The sequence below is a fragment of the Amblyraja radiata genome, chromosome 25 (assembly GCF_010909765.2).
Source record: "Amblyraja radiata isolate CabotCenter1 chromosome 25, sAmbRad1.1.pri, whole genome shotgun sequence".
NCBI classification, from domain to species: domain Eukaryota; kingdom Metazoa; phylum Chordata; class Chondrichthyes; order Rajiformes; family Rajidae; genus Amblyraja; species Amblyraja radiata.
Window position 1 is genome coordinate 5,901,165 of NC_045980.1, and position 18,006 is coordinate 5,919,170.

Consider the following 18,006-nt stretch of genomic DNA (forward strand, 5'->3'; position numbering starts at 1 on the left):
TTGGAATATTTTGGAAGACCAAGAAACCAAGAGGCATTTGTTTGAACTTGAGCAGATAGGATGTGTCTATACACTTCAGAATTCATTATGCTACTACCATCGGTAGTTGTATCATCTATGGAGATAAGTGAGCCAGTACCTTCAGCAGCCATACATGCCCAACCCATAACACCCCCACCACCGTGTTTCACAGATGAGGTGGTATGGTTTGGATCTTGGGCAGTTCCTTCTCTCCTCCATACTTTGCTCTTGCCATCACTCTGATATGTTAATCTTCATCTCATCTTCATTCTCTGCCTCCGTCTGCACTGAGGCCTAACGGCGGTGCTGGCGGCCTCCAACCTGCGACCGACCTCGAGGTTCCGGAGGTAGAGCCAGCCAGTACTCACCAACGCGAGGCTGGCCGTCTTCGAGCTGTGGCGGCGTTCGGGCAGCGGCATGACTCGGCGCTCCGGTGAGGGCGGCCCGGTGCTGGGCTGAAACGCTCCGGTGGCAGCGGCACGACTCGAAGGCTGGGACGGCGCTCCCGTGGGGGCGGCCCGGCTTGGGGCTGGAGCGGCGCTCCCGTGAGGGCGGTCCGGCGTGGGGACGGTGCTCCGGTGGCTGAGGCGGCATTCTGGTGGCGGCGACCTGAATCCGGGGCTCGGCTGCGGGCCAGCAGGCGACATCGTCGGGAGCTCGCAGGACACAGGCTGGTGCCTGTTTTCCGGAGCTGCCGCGGCAACAGCTGCGTCCGCTGGACTGGAGGGCGGCAGCTTCGACCACCCCGGGCCGCGGAGCTTGAACCGGCCCGTTCGCGGAGTTCGGTGAGCCGCGGGACTGACTTACCATCGCCCGGTGGGGTATCGCCTCACCGCAGAGGAAGGAGGGAAGCGACAGTAACCCTAAGATTTTTGCCTCCATCACAGTGAGGAGGTGCCTGGTGAACTCACTGTGGTGGATGTTAATTTGTGTTTATTGTGTGTTTTGTTGTTTATTATTACATGTATGGCTGCAGGCAACGACATTTCGTTCAGACCGAAAGGTCTGAATGACAAATAAAGGATCTAATTCTAATTCTAATTCTAATCTGTCCAGAAGACCTTTTTTCCAGAACTGTGGTTGCTCTTTTAAGTACTACTTGGCAAACTCTAACCCAGCTATCTATTTTTGCGGCTAACCAGTGGTTTGCATCTTGCAGTGTAGACTCTGTACTTCTGTTCATGAAGTCTTCTGCAGACAGTGGTCATTAACAAATCCACACCTGACTCCTGAGGAGTGCTTCTGATCTGACGGACAGGTTTTTGGGGTTTTTTCTTTATTATAGAGAGAATTCTTCTGTCATCAGCTGTGGAGGTCTTCCTTGGCCTGCCAGTCCCTTTGCGATTAGTAAGTTCACCAGTACTCTCTTTCTTCTTAATGATGTTCTAAACAATTGATTTTGGTAAGCCTAAGGTTTGGCTGATGTCTCATTCTTTTATTCTTGGTTCTCAGTCTCATAATGGCTTCTTTGACTTTCAATGGCACAACTTTGGTCCTCACATTGATAAATGTTTCCAAATGTGATGGAAAGACTGGAGGAAAAACTAGGTGCTGTGAACTCTCTTCTATCTGCATTAAGGAGGCAATTAAACACACATAAGCAATTACAAATGCCTGTGAAGCCATGTGTCCCAAACATTATGGTGCCCTGAAATGGGGGAACTATGTATAAACAAAGCTATAATTTCACCACTAACTTCCACCCAGTACTCAAATACACCTGGACCATTTCCGACACTTCCCTACCATTTCTCGACTTCACTATCTCCATCGCAGGTGATAGACTTCTGACCGACATCCACTACAAACCCACTGACTCCCATGGCTATCTGGACTACACTTCTTCCCACCCTGCTTCCTGTAAGGACTCCATCCCCTACTCCCAATTCCTCCGTCTACGCCGCATCTGCTCCCAGGATGAGGTGTTCCACACCAGGGCATCGGAGATGTCCTCATTCTTCAGGGAACGGGGGTTCCCCTCTTCTACCAAAGATGAGGCTCTCACCAGGGTTTCTTCGATACCCCGTAACACTGCTCTCTCTCCCCATCCCCCCACTCGTAACAAGGGCAGAGTCCCCCTAGTCCTCACCTTCCACCAGCCGTCACATACAACAAATAGTCCTCCGTCATTTTCGCCACCTCCAACGTGACCCCACCACTCGCCACATCTTCCCATCTCCTCCCGTCTGCTTTCCGCAGAGACCGCTCCCTCCGTAACTCCCTGGTCAATTCGTCCCTTCCCACCCAAACCACCCCCTCCCGGGGCACTTTCCTTTGCAACCACAAGAAATGCTACACTTGTCGCTTTACCTCCCCCCTTGACTCCATTCAAGGACCCAAGCAGTCGTTCCAGGGGCGACAGAGGTTCACCTGCACCTCCTCCAACCTCATCTATTGCATCCGCTGCTCTAGATGTCAGCTGCTCTACATCGGTGAGACCAAGCGTAAGCTTAGTGATCGCTTCGCCGAACACCTCCGCTCGGTCCGCAATAACCAACCTGCTCTCCCGGTGGCTCAGCACTTCAACTTCCCCTCCTATTCCGAATCCGATCTTTCTGTCCTGGGCCTCCTCCATGGCCAGAGTGAGCACCACCGGAAATTGGAGGAGCAGCACCTCATATTCCGCTTGGGCAGTTTGTACCCCAGCGGCATGAACATTGACCTCTAATTTCAGGTACCCTTACTGTCTCCTCCACTTCTCAGCTCTCCCTCAGCCCACTGGCTTTCCTCCTCTTCCTTTCTTCTCCCAACCCCTCCCCCCCACCCTACATCAGTCTGAAGAAGGGCTTCGACCCGAAACGTTGCCCATTTCCTTCGCTCCATAGATGCTGCCTCACCCGCTGAGTTTCTCCAGCATTTTTATCTACCTCTAATTTCTACATGCTGAAACCAAAATGTATAAAAATGGCCTTTAATGAAATCTGACAATGTGCACTTTAAGCACATAACTTTTTCTATTACAAATCTCAAATTGTGGTGTACAGAGGCAAATAAATAAATGATGGGTCTTTGGCCCAAACATTATGGAGGCACTGTATCCATATTTTATACATCAAAGAGCTGCAAGTAAGAATTTCATTGTTCTATCTGGGACATATGACAATAAAACACTCTTGACTCTTGAACCCAGCTTGCTCATGCTGACTAAGATCCCTATCTATACCAGACCAACCTGCCCTCATTTGGCCCATCCTAAATATTTCTTACTCGTGTACCGGTCCAAATGTATTTTAAATATTGTTATAGTACTAGCCTCTACTACCTCCTCTGGCAGCTCTTCCTGTATACCCACCTGTCCAGTATACCCACTTTTTCATACTTGTGTGAATAAATTGCCCCTCAAATTCCTATTAATTATTTCACCACTCACCACAAATATATATCATTTGGTTCTTGATTTCCCCAAGGGTAAAATACTCTGAATTACCCAATCTATTCCCCTCATGATCTTATGCACCTCCATAAGATTATCCCTCAGTTTCCTGTGCTCCAATGAAGAAAGTCCTGGTCTGCCCAGCCTATCCCCATAGTTCAGCTCCTCAAGTCCTGGTAACAGAAGAGATCCCAATGGTCCAAAAACCAGAATCCCTGCCCCCTGCACCAATTCCTCAGCTTTGCATTCATCTGTCCTATCGTCCTGTCCCTACCTTCATACTTCCTAGCATGTGGCACCAGGAATCATCTGGAGAAGAATACCCTGGAGGTCCTGAATTTTAACATTTTGCCTAACTTCCTATATTCATTTTGCAGGACCACATCCCAGTTCGTACCTATGTCATTTGCGCCAACGTGCACAACGACTCACCTTCTCCCTTGAGAACGTCATGTAGCCGCTCTGAGACATCCTGGACCATGGCACCAGAGAGGAAACACACCATCCTGCAATCGTGATTGCTGCCATTGAATTTCCCGTCTGCCCCCCTGACTAACGAGTCTCCTAACACTACGGCTCCGCCTGACATCACCCTTCCCCACTATGCCTCAGAGCCAGGCTGAGTACCACAGACCTGACTGCTACTGCTGCTCACCCCTGGCGGGTCATCTCCCTCAACAGTATCCAAAAGGACACACCTGGTTTGAAGAGGAATGGCCACAGGGGTCACCAGCAATCTTTGTCTACACGCTGTCCTAGGTTACCAACCTATTCTCTGTACCTTAAGCATGACTATTTCACTATAACTCTTATCAATGCAGCTCTCATTCTCCCAGACATTCCATGGGTCCACCAGCCACAGCTCAAGTTCCCTGGCGTGGTCTGTAAGGAACTGCACCTGGACACAATTCCCAGTGGTGTAGTCATCAGGGATACCAGCATTTCCCCGACTTCCCACATGCTGCAGGGAGCATATTGCCTGCCATTACGACTGCACTAAAACCAAGTGGAAAGAAGAAAAGAGAACAGTCACACACAAGAGACAGCACAGTACCTTTACCCCCTTTTCTCCTCAGCTCAGCTTTTGCTCAGCCTCTTCGCCGAAGCCTCACGCTTACCCTCCAACACACAGCACATCCCCTCAACGCAGCCTCTCTCCCAACATGCCTGCTCCCAATCAGCCGCTCTGCTACACCATGCCTTTTAAAAAAATGTACTGCTCAATTAGCTAAATTTGATCACTCAACCAGTTCTCCGGCTGCCATTTGAAATCTCTCTCTGGTGCTCTGATAGAAATAAACTGACTCAACCAATCCAATGGCTGCCTTTTCCAAGAACAAGTTTGTTCGATAACTAATGTATCTATTCTTGATGACACTTGGTGACACGACATAAAGCAGCAACGGCTATGTTTTTAACTAATAAAACCACTCACTGTTTCGCTTAGTTTAGATTAAGTTTGGTTTAGTTTACTGTCATGTGTACCATCAAAAACCAACCTCCCGTCCATTCACTCCATTGGTCTTTACGAGCTTTATCTTGCACTAAACGTTGCACGCAACAAAAACTTTTGTGAAAAGAGTGAAAAACGTTTGTTGCGTGCTATCCAGTCAGCGGAAAGACAATCCAAGATTACAATCGAGCCATTCACAGTGTACAGATACATGATAAGGGAATAACGTTTAGTGCAAGATAAAGCTCGTAAAGGCCAATCACAGATAGTCCGAGGGTCATCAATTAGTTAGATAGAAGTTCGGGACTGCTCTATAGTAATGGTTGGATGGTTCAGTTGCCTGATAACAGCTGGGAAGAAACTATCCCTGAATCTGGAGGTGTGCGTTTTCACATTTCTATACTTTTTGCCCGATGGGAGAGGGGATGAGTGGCCATGGTGCGACGCGTCCTTGATTATACTGCTGGCCTTGCCAATGGAGTGAATGGACGGGAGGTTGGTTTTTGATGGTTTGGGCGGCCTCCACGCTCCATGATGCGCTCCACGATGAACATAAATTTCATAGATCCCCCTGGTATCTTCTCTACTGCAAACTGTCTTCTTAAGCCCCTCAGCTCCGTCTCCTCCACTTTTAACCCCAATTACATCAAGAATTTGATGGACGTTATTAAATTGCTGAGACCAAGATCATCCAGTCTGTTAACTCTGACTTTCCATCTTTCCTCCAAAATAAACAACACCACCTCCAGCCTTACTAATTGCTATCTCATGTCCAATGCCCTTTCCTCTTCAATGTCTTTGAACACTCAGAACACCACAATGAAATTCCCACCCTTGCTACAATGCCAAACAATCACAAATCCTAGGTACACAAAAAAGCTGGAGAAACTCAGCGGGTGCAGCAGCATCTATGGAGCGAAGGAAATGGGCAACGTTTCGGGCCAAAACCCTTCTTCAGACTGATGGGGGGGGGGGGGGGGGGAGAAGAAAGGAAAAAGGAGGAGGAGCCCGAAGGCTGGGGGATGGGAGGAGACAGCAGGAGGGCTGAGGAAGGGGAGGAGACAGCAAGGACTAACAAAATTGGGAGAATTCAATGTTCATGCCCCCAGGATGCAGACTCCCCAAGCGGAATATGAGGTGCTGTTCCTCCAATTTCCGGTGTTGCTCGCTCTGGCCATGGAGGAGACCCAGGACAGAGAGGTCCTACTCTGTAATACTTTGATAAAGATAACTTCCTTCTTTGTTTTTGTCAATGAGGATGATGGCTAGATTACACCACCCTCCTCTAACATCTCTCCCTTCCGGTTTAACTAAATGCAAGTACATTCACATTGTTCCATTCATATCCATCCGATCATGGACCCCGATTCATCAGCAATAGCTTCTTTTTACTTTGGTTTAGAGATACAGCATGGAAACAGGCCCTTCGGTCCACCGAGTACGACAGACCAGCGATCCTCACACACTAACATTATCCCACACACACTAGGGACAATTTACAATTATATTAAGCCAATTAGCCTCCAAACCTGTGGGTCTTTGGAGTGTTGGAGGAAACAGGAGATGCTAGAGAAAACCCACGCAGTCACAGGGGACATGTACAAACTTCGTACAAATAATGACCCATAGTCAGGATCAAACCCGGGTCTCTGACACTAAGGCAGCAACTCTATTGCTGTGCCACCATCCCGCCTTCCACACACATGCTGTTAAATCTGGCATTCCCCAAGGATCTATCCTTTGCCTCCTCAGATTTCTTATTCATAAGCTGGCTCTCAATGATGCAATCTTCGAACGTGGTAAAAGTTCTGAACTGATCCCACCTAGCTCCAGCTCATCATTAACTCATCTACTCCACTGTCTTTAAAGCGTTCAAGAAGTTGACATTCAATGTACCTGAATTAAATATTATTAACTCAACAATCTCTATTTCCTTGTTACTACATCTTGGTAATCAAGAACTCTACTAACCACACTGCCCTACATCAGTTCCCATTCACTCATTGTTCCTGTCTCTGCAGATGTGCACCGGGTTCTGCTTAGCAACATTCCTTTATTAAAATTCTCATTCTTATTTCATATCCCCCTCCCCCCCCCTCAGGCGTCACCCTTCATTATCCTTGTTCACACCTTCAGCCTCTTTACCTTCAAGATATTAATGCTCCATTAACTTTAGATCAAAGATCCTATAGCGAGCAAGATAGATCACTCGACGAAAAAGACGTAGTACGGTCATGGGCAGATTCATGGGTAATTTTCGGCCCCATTTCCGTAACCGGCTTCCGTCTCCGCACCAAAGATCCCATACTAGTGCGGAGACGGAAGCCGGATACGGAAACATCCTAGTAAAAATAAAAGTTACTTGGTAAAAATCTTCTCCTCATTTTCAGAATCATAATTTATTAACACAAACTGTTCCCCCGCAACGTTGATTACACTGCGAGTCGGGTCAGGTTACTGAAATGAATGGAAAAAAAGGCCCACGTTCCGCTCCGTTGCGTACTACACGTCAGCCCATTGCATTTAGAAGGAGTGGTCTATCTTGCTTTAGATAGACACAAAAAGCTGCAGCAACTCAGCGGGTCAGACAACATTTCTGGAGAAAAGAAATAGTGACATTTCGGATCGAGATCCTTCTTCAGACCCAGTTTTTGGAACAGTCTGTCCTCAACAGAGGCCTCACCTTCGTTCCCTCCGCCCCCACCTCAATGAATTCCGGGTCCGCCATGACGTAGAGTTTTAATAAAAATGTTTTAATCCAGAGATGCTGTCTGACCCGCTGAGTTACTCCAGCTTATTGTGTCTGTCTTCTGCTTAAACCAGCAGTTCCTTCCTACACACTCCTCTAACTTTATCCTCTTGATCATCCCAAATCAAGGTTGCTCCACCACTGGCAACTCTGCCTTCAGTTGTCAAGGCCTAAGCTCTGGATTACTTTCCCCAAATTACTCCTCTACCATCCTGAAAGATGCCATCTTAAATGTCATTCTTTGTAATCAAGTGCACTTTTGTCTTATTATATGGGTCTGAGCTATTTTTTGGTTTAATAATGCTCCTGAAAAACACATGGGATGTTTTGTCATAATAAATTTCGAGTGGAAAAGTCAAATTGTTGTAAAACAATGAAACCATTATAATATGATATTAATTCCTTCTGCTCGCCACCAACCACACACTTATTATTGATTCTGTAAATCACTGAGTATTTTCTGATTCCACCCTTCACAGTGGGAGCTGCATTGCTTTGTGTGCAGTGATGGCAATCTTCCCCTGTGCTCCGACACAGATTTACATAGGTTCAGATTCCAGCTCAGACGTTTAGGCTGATATTGCAATGTAAAAGTGAAAGGTATTCAATGCCACAGGTACCACCTTTCAACCGAGCTACTAAACCTACAGCCCTGTTTGCCTTCTCAAGTGTAAGTTAAAAATCGTGCACCTCTATTCAAAGCAAAGATCTTAGATTCAAAGAGCAGTGGGGGAGATCTTGGTGTTCAGGCCAGCGTTTTTATTCAATCAACATCACTGAAAGCAGATTATCTAAACATTGATGCTTAATGTTCTGTGGCAATACTCAAGACACAGTGGCTGCTGTTTCCTACATTACACTTCAAAGTACTTTGCTTTGTTCCAGTGGATGTCCAGGAGTGAATGAAGTATAAAGACTGTAAAGTCTTTGTGTTGTAAAGTTTGCAAAGACTTTAGAACTCAAAATGAGAACTTGCAAGAAAGCTGGTGATAACCCCTGCTTAACCCAAAGTTCACTATTCTCCAGATTGCGATCCAATGATCAAAACATCACAACATACAGCACTGTCTCACTGACAAAGAATGTACTCTGTACAAAGCAGGCGTAGGAAAGAACTGCAGATGCTGGTTTAAATCGAAGGTAGGAACAAAATGCTGGAGTAACTCAGCGGGACAGGCAGCATCTCTGGAGAGAAGGAATGGGTGACGTTTCGGGTCGAGACCCTTATTCAACTAATGTCAGGGGAGTGCGTGGTACAGAGAAAAAATGTAGTCGGAATCTATAATGGAAGAGGGGAACCCCCATTGCTAAAGAATGAGGACATCTCCGATAACTTGGTATGGAAAACCTCATCCTGGGCGCAGATGCAGCGTAGACGGAGGAATTGGGATAGTCAGCTAAATAATAGATTATAAAGACTCTATCCCCTACTCTCAATTCCTCCGTCTGTGCCGCATCTTTTCAGGTGAGGCAGAGGCTCACTTGCACCTCCTCCAACCACATCTACTGTATCCGCTATTTCAAGGGTCAACTCCTGTATATCGGCTAGACCAAGCGCAGGCATGGCGATCGTTTCGCTGAACACCTCAGCTCAGTCCACCTTAACCTACCTGACCTCCCGGTTGCTCAGGACTTTAACTCCCCCTCCCATTCCCAATCTGACCTTTCTGTCCTGGGCCTCCTCCTCCATTGTCAGAGTAAGGCCCAGCGCAAATTGGAGGCACAGCACCTCATATTTCGCTTAGGTAGCTTAGACCCCAACGGCACGAACATTGACTTCTCTAACTTCAAGTAGCCCTCGATTTCTCTCTCTCCCTCTCCATCCCCTCCCCAGTTCTCCCACCAGTCTTACTGTCTCCGACTACATTCTATCTCTGTACCACCCACTCCCATGACATCAGTCTGAAGAAGGGTCTCGACCCGAAATGTCACCCATTCCTTCTCTCCATAGATGCTGCCTGTCCCACTGAGTTACTCCAGCAATTTGTGTCTACCTGCACAAAGAAGGGTTTGGCAATTTTAGGTTTAATATCCATTCGTGATGTGAGGGTGCTGCTGGACAGTGTCCTCCCCATTTGTCACTGAATTCCCAATGTATTATTATTTTTACTCACTGATGATGAAATACCTCTATTTAGAAGGTATCACTACTGGATGATAAATTTGTCATCAATTTATTTTGGAATTAAAACCCACCCCAAATGTAACAATATAATGGAAAATCTAACTATTTTCTACTTTAACCACTGGGATAGAAATTACAAAGACAGGTTTGACCATCAATATATTGTCCAAAACTTTTAAATAAGCAAACCGCTACAATATGCAAATAGGCAAATCTCAGTTCTCATCTTCCTGCTCCTCTAAATCAGTTCCCATGCTAAAACTCCTTAAAAAAAACTAGATCATATCCCTTCTTCTTCTTCTTCTTCTTACGTATGGCGTGCACAGCCTAAAGTTGTAGGACAACTTGTTCTATTTGATCTTGTTTCTGCATGTCGGGTTGATTGCATTAGTCGAAACAGGGTGGACCACATGAGGTTGCAATCTCCCACATCCCTCAATACAATCGAGGAAAAGGTGCATAATTTGACGGAGGCAAGAGTGCAATAATGGAAATTGAGTTCAGACCTATCAATTAGCTAAGATGACAGCAAGGGCACCATTTCCAAGTTTCACCACAGCATTGGCAGAAGAGTATTGCAAAGATTGATATGGGGTGTACAACCAATCTGCTCAAACATCCAGTATGAAAAAAAATCCTCACATGACAGCGCACAACAATTTCGCAAATTACATCACAACATTTGCTATCAGTATCCAACTGGAAGATCAATTTCCAGCTTAGATCGGTGTGAATTCCCTGTTGTTTACAATATTTACATGCTGCACGTTTTTATTGATTCTTCAATAATCCAATGTGCATATGGTACAAGCCAGAGCCTGGTAGCTGTTCATTATTCTACCTTGCTCAGTAATACCACAAACATTTAATCATCTTTTATGTCTTACTTAGGATCCTCAAATATCCCCCATTTTATTCCTCATCAGTCGTGCCAAAGAAAGTTTGGCAGCAGGAAAACTATTGCTTTCAGGACCCACGCTCCCAATCAACTTGGATTCCAAATTTACCCAAAACTGAAGAAAGATAGGAACAAAGTTAAGGGAATGTGGAAAATGACCTTTGTTGGAAAGAGTTAATATCAAAGGTAATTAATTGCTAGACCCCTACTTTATCCACTATCTGCTGAGTCACACAATTGATCTTTGGTAACTTAATTGTCTATGTGTTTTCAATAATTCTCATCACATTAATCTGCCTGCTTTTTTCTTTACTCTTCACTCCAAGAACATTATCTAAGTTGGTTAGCAGATATCACTAAAGCTGTTATATTTATTGTCTGGTTGGTGAAGAAAAAAAAGTGGGTGCTGTGCCTTCCTTTAATAAAAAGGATTTGCCTTTTGTTCTGTCATAAAATACATTAACCTCTAGATAATCGGAGGTCAAATTGGCAACTTACTTAAAATATGAGTGACAATGTATAATGGCATGAATCTGCAGCTATCACCACAAAATCTTTCAACCCAGAGCACACTGAAGGAACAGGAATAACAGGTCATGGAAGTTATGTCCCAACAGCATCTTATGGTAATGAGGCATGAAAGGATCTTTCAATCGATATAATGACATCATACTTCACAGCAATCTCCACTGGCCTTCTAGGGCGATTCAGTAACTGCTTAGAAAACAAGAGTCAGTGGTGCTGGCATTGGTTTAAGTGACCCAAATTTAAGGGTGATGTCTGAGCAAGATTTATAGCAATTTAACCACTCATTCTGACAATCTGACAAGGGCAAGATCTGCACTAGGGGAGCTCAATTTATCTTCAGCAATGGCTAACTTGTTCATCAATCTGTTGTTTTCTCCCTGCACTTTAATCTGTCTAATAAAAGGTTAACAAAACTGAGGAATCCATCCAGAACTTATTCTTTGTCATGTTTACTTAAATGAACATTATCTATGGAGCCATATTGTACATAGGTTGATGTCAATCAATATTTAGACCTTCCTTAATCCATGTTGCATTCATGCACTCTATAATAGTAAATTTTCACATAAATATGTCTTGCAAAAAATGTTTTTCTTTATACTTTTTTTATATTATTGATAAAAGAGTGCCTGTGGTCTTTTTGCCACCAATTTTGAGGAAAGCATGAAGAAACATGCCACATCTTCTACCTTGGATCACTGCAGATCAGAGAAGCCATGGATGATGGGGGATATGGGTAGGGATGGTCAAGGAGCATCGCATAGATGGTCAGAAAATACGTTCTGCTGGTGGCAACAGGGCAAGTGAATAAAGAAAAATCACAAGAAATTAAATGGCGTATTGGAACAGGTGGACCTCGGAGTGCCTGTCCACAGATTTTTTTAAGGTAGCTAAACAAGGTGGTTAACAAAGTATACCTTAAAAAGAATACTTAATTTTATTAGCTAAGGCACAGAACACAAGGGCAGGACTCAAGCTTGCACTCAAGCTGTACGGAAAATAATGAAGCAGCAGCTTGAGTATTGTTCTGATTAGCATGTTAAAGGAAAGCTGTAATTGCTCTACAAAGTGTGTAGGAGAAGATGTACGAAGTTGATACGAGGTCTGATAAAGATTGGATGAGCTAGGTTGTTTCCCTTTGCAACAGGGGAAACTAAGGTGAGACTTAATTGGGGTATATAAAATTATAAGTGGACTAGATAATTAGGAAGGGTCTATTTCTCCTGGCAGAGGAATCAAGAAGAAGAGGATGACACAAGGAACTCCAGATGCTGCAATCTTGCTCACAACACTGGAGTAACTCAGCAGCTTGGACAGCATCTCAGGAGGACATGGATAAGCGATGATTTGTGTCAGGATCCCTCAGGAAGGGTCCCAACCTGAAACGTCTCCTATCCATGTTCTCCAGAGATGCTGCCTGACCCGCTGAGTTACTCCAGTACTCTGACTAGGCTTAGCGTGAACACAATTGATAGAAGGATTTAGAGAGAAATCAGAGTCAGAAACCTTGGTCACATTAAACTGTACCATGGCGTTTGGGGTTACGGAGATGGTGCTATAAGGTTGAATTAGGTTAGATAGGGTTTTTCCTGATTGTCACAGAGACAATGGGTATCCTTTCATGTCATAAAATTTCCTTGACTAACAATAAATAAGTAGGAACTTCAGGTTCATAGAATACTGAAGTACAGATTGCATTCGTCAAGCTGTAATCATTTTAAAAAGCTACACCATGCACATAATATACACGGCCAGCCACAAATATTGATTAGTGCATCAACAGAAGACAAGCAAATAGGTCATTTCAAATTATAATCCTGATAAGTGATCGTACAATCGACTGGCATAGTTAATCGTTCCAGTGAATTTAAAACCAGGCATCTACATATTGCAAAATGCCTTGAAGTGCATGGTAAAGCAGTACTGATCCGTTTTGCACAACATCTCAACACATTTGCCTGAAGCAGCCCCAGACAACACGTGTGATACAAAAGATTTTATACAACTGAATTTGGCTATATACAGAGTGGGGGTTGGATGGGGAGAAGATGATTGGGTGGGGCGCCGGGGGGGAGAGGGAGATGGGGAAGCACTTTCTATAAAAGGATTATGAGTTTGCAAGGGATGAGGGGTTGGTGGCGTAGATTATAAACAGTGAAGGCACTCACCGGGAAGGAGACCATGACAGTGGCCAATGTACCAATGTCCGGGTAACTATCAAACATCAAACCTCCCATTAAGCCTCCCTTTGTGAGCAATGCTCCAGAGTGACATCGAAAGAAGCAATTTACACCTCTATGCATCATAACAGGGTAGAGCTGCATCAAATCGCAGCAGGTGAGCCAGTACAGCAGTTGGCAAAGTATTGGATCAAATTTCGCAGTCAAATTAAAAAAAAAGATAGAGTCAGAGTGATACAGCGTGGAAACAGCCCCTTCGGCCGAACTTGCCCACACCGGCCAACATGTCCCAGTCACATTAGTCCCACCTTCCCACGTTTGGTCCATATCGCTCCAAACCTGTCCTACCCATGTACCTGTTTAACTGTTTCTTAAATGTTGGGATAGTCCCAGCCTCAACTATCTTCTCTGGCAGCTTGTTCCATACACCCATCACCCTTTGTGTAAAAAAGGTACCCTTCAGATACCTATTAAATCGTTTCCCCCTTCACCTTAAACCTATGTTCTCTGGTCCTCGATTCTCCTACTCTAGGGGCAAGAGACTCTGTACATCTACCTGATCTATAAAGATAATACTGGACGGTGTGCAAAATATTGCACAATGCAGCAGCAATTTCGAGGCCAAGCCTCCATAAATAAGATTATTGGACACTATTTTGCTGATCATGAAACATTCCTCTGTCAATTTGAAATAATACAAACTGTTGTTTAATCCACACTTTGGAAAAGAGAGCATTTAGAATGGAATTACAATTGTGTCAAATTAAAGCATCACTGATAAAAAAATAATAATAATCCTTGCATGGGAATGAACAGGAAGTTGGAACAACATACCCTTGTCTTGAAAGCTAAGATAATTCTGGGCAGAATAAGGACCAAACACTTGAAACCAATTGTGATGTATTTCAGGACAAAGTCTGTGATTCCTGCAATCCAAAGTAAATCAAAGAAATCCATGCTTTCCACACTAGTCTTCAGAAATATCAAACTGAAAAGAAAAACAGAGCACAAGGACACATGTAAAATATCTGAATTATGTTCAAAAATACTATTATACCCAATCGTGCAGATAATTTAGCAATAAATCACGTAAATAAATCAAGGCATAAATCACAAGTTATCGCACAGAGGTACAACAATTTTGCATTTATAGTTCGAGTAAATAATGGAAATCAAAAGAGAAGTTAGGTAAAGCAGCATATTTTTAATGTAAAGTAGCAACCACAATCTGCCACCCGGAAGATTTCACAGCAGGGAAATCCTCCTGATAACTACTGTCACTGACATGATATGTATCACCGGATGAGGACACATCCGATGGTTCTGGGGATTCCCAATTAAATTTTGAATATGGAGGCACAAGAGACTGCAGAATCTTCATCTCGACCCAAAACGTTGATTGTCCATTTCCCTCCACAGAAGCTACCTGACCAGCTTTCACGCAGCTGCCATCCTTTGTTTTGACTACATTTTGGGGATGCAGTTTTCAAACATTTAAAAATATAGTATTATAGAGGAGGAATGTTATTTTCTGTGCATGAAAATGTCAGTAACTTAAAAAAGCACAGCAAGAATGAATTAAAACACAGAATTTCTATATTTGAAATTGATTAATGAGGTAAGATTATTCAATATTTGGCCTTCCTGACCTACGTTGGCATATACTGTGGTCAAATATAAAATTTAAAGCCATACTCCTATAAATTCATTTATTCTCATGTTTGTATCATTTAGAATATCAATGCTCCCTTTCTCTCCAGGCAAAGCCTTTCATGCATAATGCCAAGCCGGCTCTAACCACAATTACAAATGATATTCTCATCACTTATGATGACTTTCATCTCTTTTCTCTCCAGGACATCTATCCTTACTTGTCTTGTCCCTACTAATTATTCAGTTTCATAAAATCTCCTTTGGATTATATTCTTATCAATCCAAGAGGAACCACGATAGTTCCAGTGATGGCCTCCTTTCTATCTGTGTACCCTGCCCCTGGAGAAGATCAGAGATGCTCTAAGTTTTCTCCTTGATTTTCTTCCCTAAATGTTGCCTCTTAGCAGAAATGACTTAAGGTTTTACAACTCCATCCACGTCATAAACTCACCTCTGCAGACGTTTGTGCTGCCAGGAAGTCTGCCTGATATTACCCTGGATGAACCACTGCTTCCTACTACTGAAGCCTGCAAACTTTGCCTCCTTATCACAGTTCCATATCTCTCTCTCTCTCTCTCTCTCTCTCTCTCTCTCTCTCTCTCTTAACTTGGTTCAAAGTGCCTGTTTCTGTGCTGTAAGACTCTATGTGACCTTGTTTTTGACCTCAGTTGACATCTCGAAGCCCCAAACCTACTTTCCACCAGAATATTTGTCCTTCTACTTCAACACTTCTATTTCTTTTATAACCATAGACTGGATTAACTGCCTCTACATGCTAACCTGTGACAAATCTTATTCACCAGTTATTCCTCTTCACACAGGCTCTGTGAACCTCAACATAAATACATTTTATTTCAAAGTGGTCCTGAACTTAACACACTTGTTCATCAACCATCCCAGGACTTAATTCCCCTCCTCTAACGCTATGAATATTTTGGTCGGGCCCATCGGAAATAACTTGATTATTTCTCTTCAACATTCATGTACCCCATTATCCCTTCATATCTGCTTACTGGCAGAACCTTCAGCTGACTTGACCTTACTCTTTAGGAAGCCCTCATCTATAAACAGCTTCCATCCTTTTTTTTAAATTTCCCAGTACTAACGTGTTCAACCATGATTTTGGTGACTATCCTGGTTGTTCATGTCGCTGTGAAATGCCAAAGGATGACAAACAGTGAAGTTCCTAAATAGAATATACTACCAATGGAGTAATAAGGGTAAATAGGGTGATAATATTTGGGCTTCAATTATAAGATTTCTTGTCCTTGACATGTCTCCCAATTTCAGAATCCTGCATTTAAAAAAAAACTTGTTTTTAAATCTCTGGTTACTGGATCAGTTCCAAAAGAAATGTAGCATGCTGGGTGTTCACCAAGCTGAAAGGTCTGAAGGTTGATAAGTTGCCTGGAACAGATGGACCTACACCCCAGAGTTTTGAAAGAGGTAGCTTTAGAGATTGTGGAGGCATTAGTAGCGATCTTTCATGAATCACTAGAGACAGAAGTGGTCCTAGAGGACTGGGAAATTGCAAATGTTACTCCACTGATCAAGAAGCGAGCATGGCAAGAGGGGAAACTATAGGCTGGTTGGCCCGACTTCAGTGGTTGGTAACATTTTAGGGTCCATTATTAAGAATGTTTCTAAGTACTAGAAGCACATGATAAAATAGACACAAAAAGCTGGAGTAACTCAGAGGGACAGGCAGCATCCTCCAAGTCCAAGGCATAGCTATGGGCACCAGCATGGGCCCCAGCTATGCCTGCCTTTTTGTACGGTACGTTGAACAATCCCTGTTCCAGGCGTACACTGGTCTTATCCCCGAACTCTATCTCCGTTACATTGATGACTGCATCGGTGCTACCTCCTGCACCCATGTAGAACTCATGGACTTCATCAACTTCACCACCAATTCTCATCCTTCACTCAAATTTACTTGGGCCATCTCTGACATCTTCCTCCCCTTTCTTGATCTCGCAGTCTCCATCACAGGAATTAGACTATTGACTGACGTCAATTACAAACCCACTGACTCCCACAACTATCTCGAACTACACTTCTTCCCACCCTGCTTCCTGCAAAGACTCTATCCCCTACACCCAATTCCTCCGTCTACGCCGCATCTGCGCCCAAGATGAGGTGTTCCATAGTAGAACAGGCGAGATGTCCTCATTCTTTAGGGAACGGGGTTCCCCTCTATTGTAGATGAGGCCCTCAATCGTGTCTCCTCGGTACCCCGCAGCTCCGCCCTTACTCCCCCTCCCCCTAGTCGCAACAGAGATAGAGTCCCCCTAGTCCTTACCTGCCACTCCATCAGCCGTCGCATACAACACATAATCCGAAATTTCGCCCACCTCCAACGGGATCCCACCACTAACCACATTTTCCCATCTCCAACCCTTTCCGCCTTCCCCAGAGACGGTTTCCTCCGCAACTCCCTGGTTAAGTCATCCCTTCCCACCCAAACCACCCCCTCCCCAGGTACCTTCCCCAGCAACCGCCAGAAGATGAACACCTATCGCAATACCTTCTCCCTCGACTCTGTTTCAGGTTAGGCAGAGGTTCACTTATACCTCCTCCAACCTCATCTATTGTATCCGTTGTACAAGATGTGGATTCATACAGCGGCAAGACCAAACGCAGACTGGGCGATCATTTCGTGGAACACCTTCGCTCAGCCCGCATGAATCTACCTGATCTCCCGGTTGCTGGACACTTTAATTCTCCTTCCCATTCCTACACAGACCTTTCTGTCCTCGGTCTCCTCCATGGTCAGTGAGGCTAAATGCAAATTGGAGGAACAGCATCTCATATTTTGCTTGGGCAGCTGACAGACCAGTGGTATGAATATTGATTTATCTCACTTCAGGTATCCCCGGCATTCCCTCTCTCCCTATCCCTCCCCCACCCTAGTCACACTAGGTTCTCATTTTCACCCAACGAACAGCTTATAATGGCCGGTTTCCTTTATCATCGTTAATTTTTCGTATATCCTTCATTCATTGTTCTTTATCTCTCCACATCAC

General features: G+C 44.3%; 1 protein-coding gene across 4 annotated transcripts in view; it reads right to left on the reverse strand.

Moving 5' to 3' along the window:
• The window catches only part of rnft2 (ring finger protein, transmembrane 2), a 49,539-nt gene that overhangs the window by 15,308 nt on the left and 16,225 nt on the right, over window positions 1–18,006 (reverse strand). For all 4 annotated transcript variants that reach the window (XM_033043121.1, XM_033043119.1, XM_033043118.1 and 1 more), the window contains one exon: window positions 14,162–14,315. In XM_033043121.1, coding sequence (XP_032899012.1) covers window positions 14,162–14,315 — 154 coding nt within the window. The remainder of the gene's footprint in view (window positions 1–14,161; window positions 14,316–18,006) is intronic.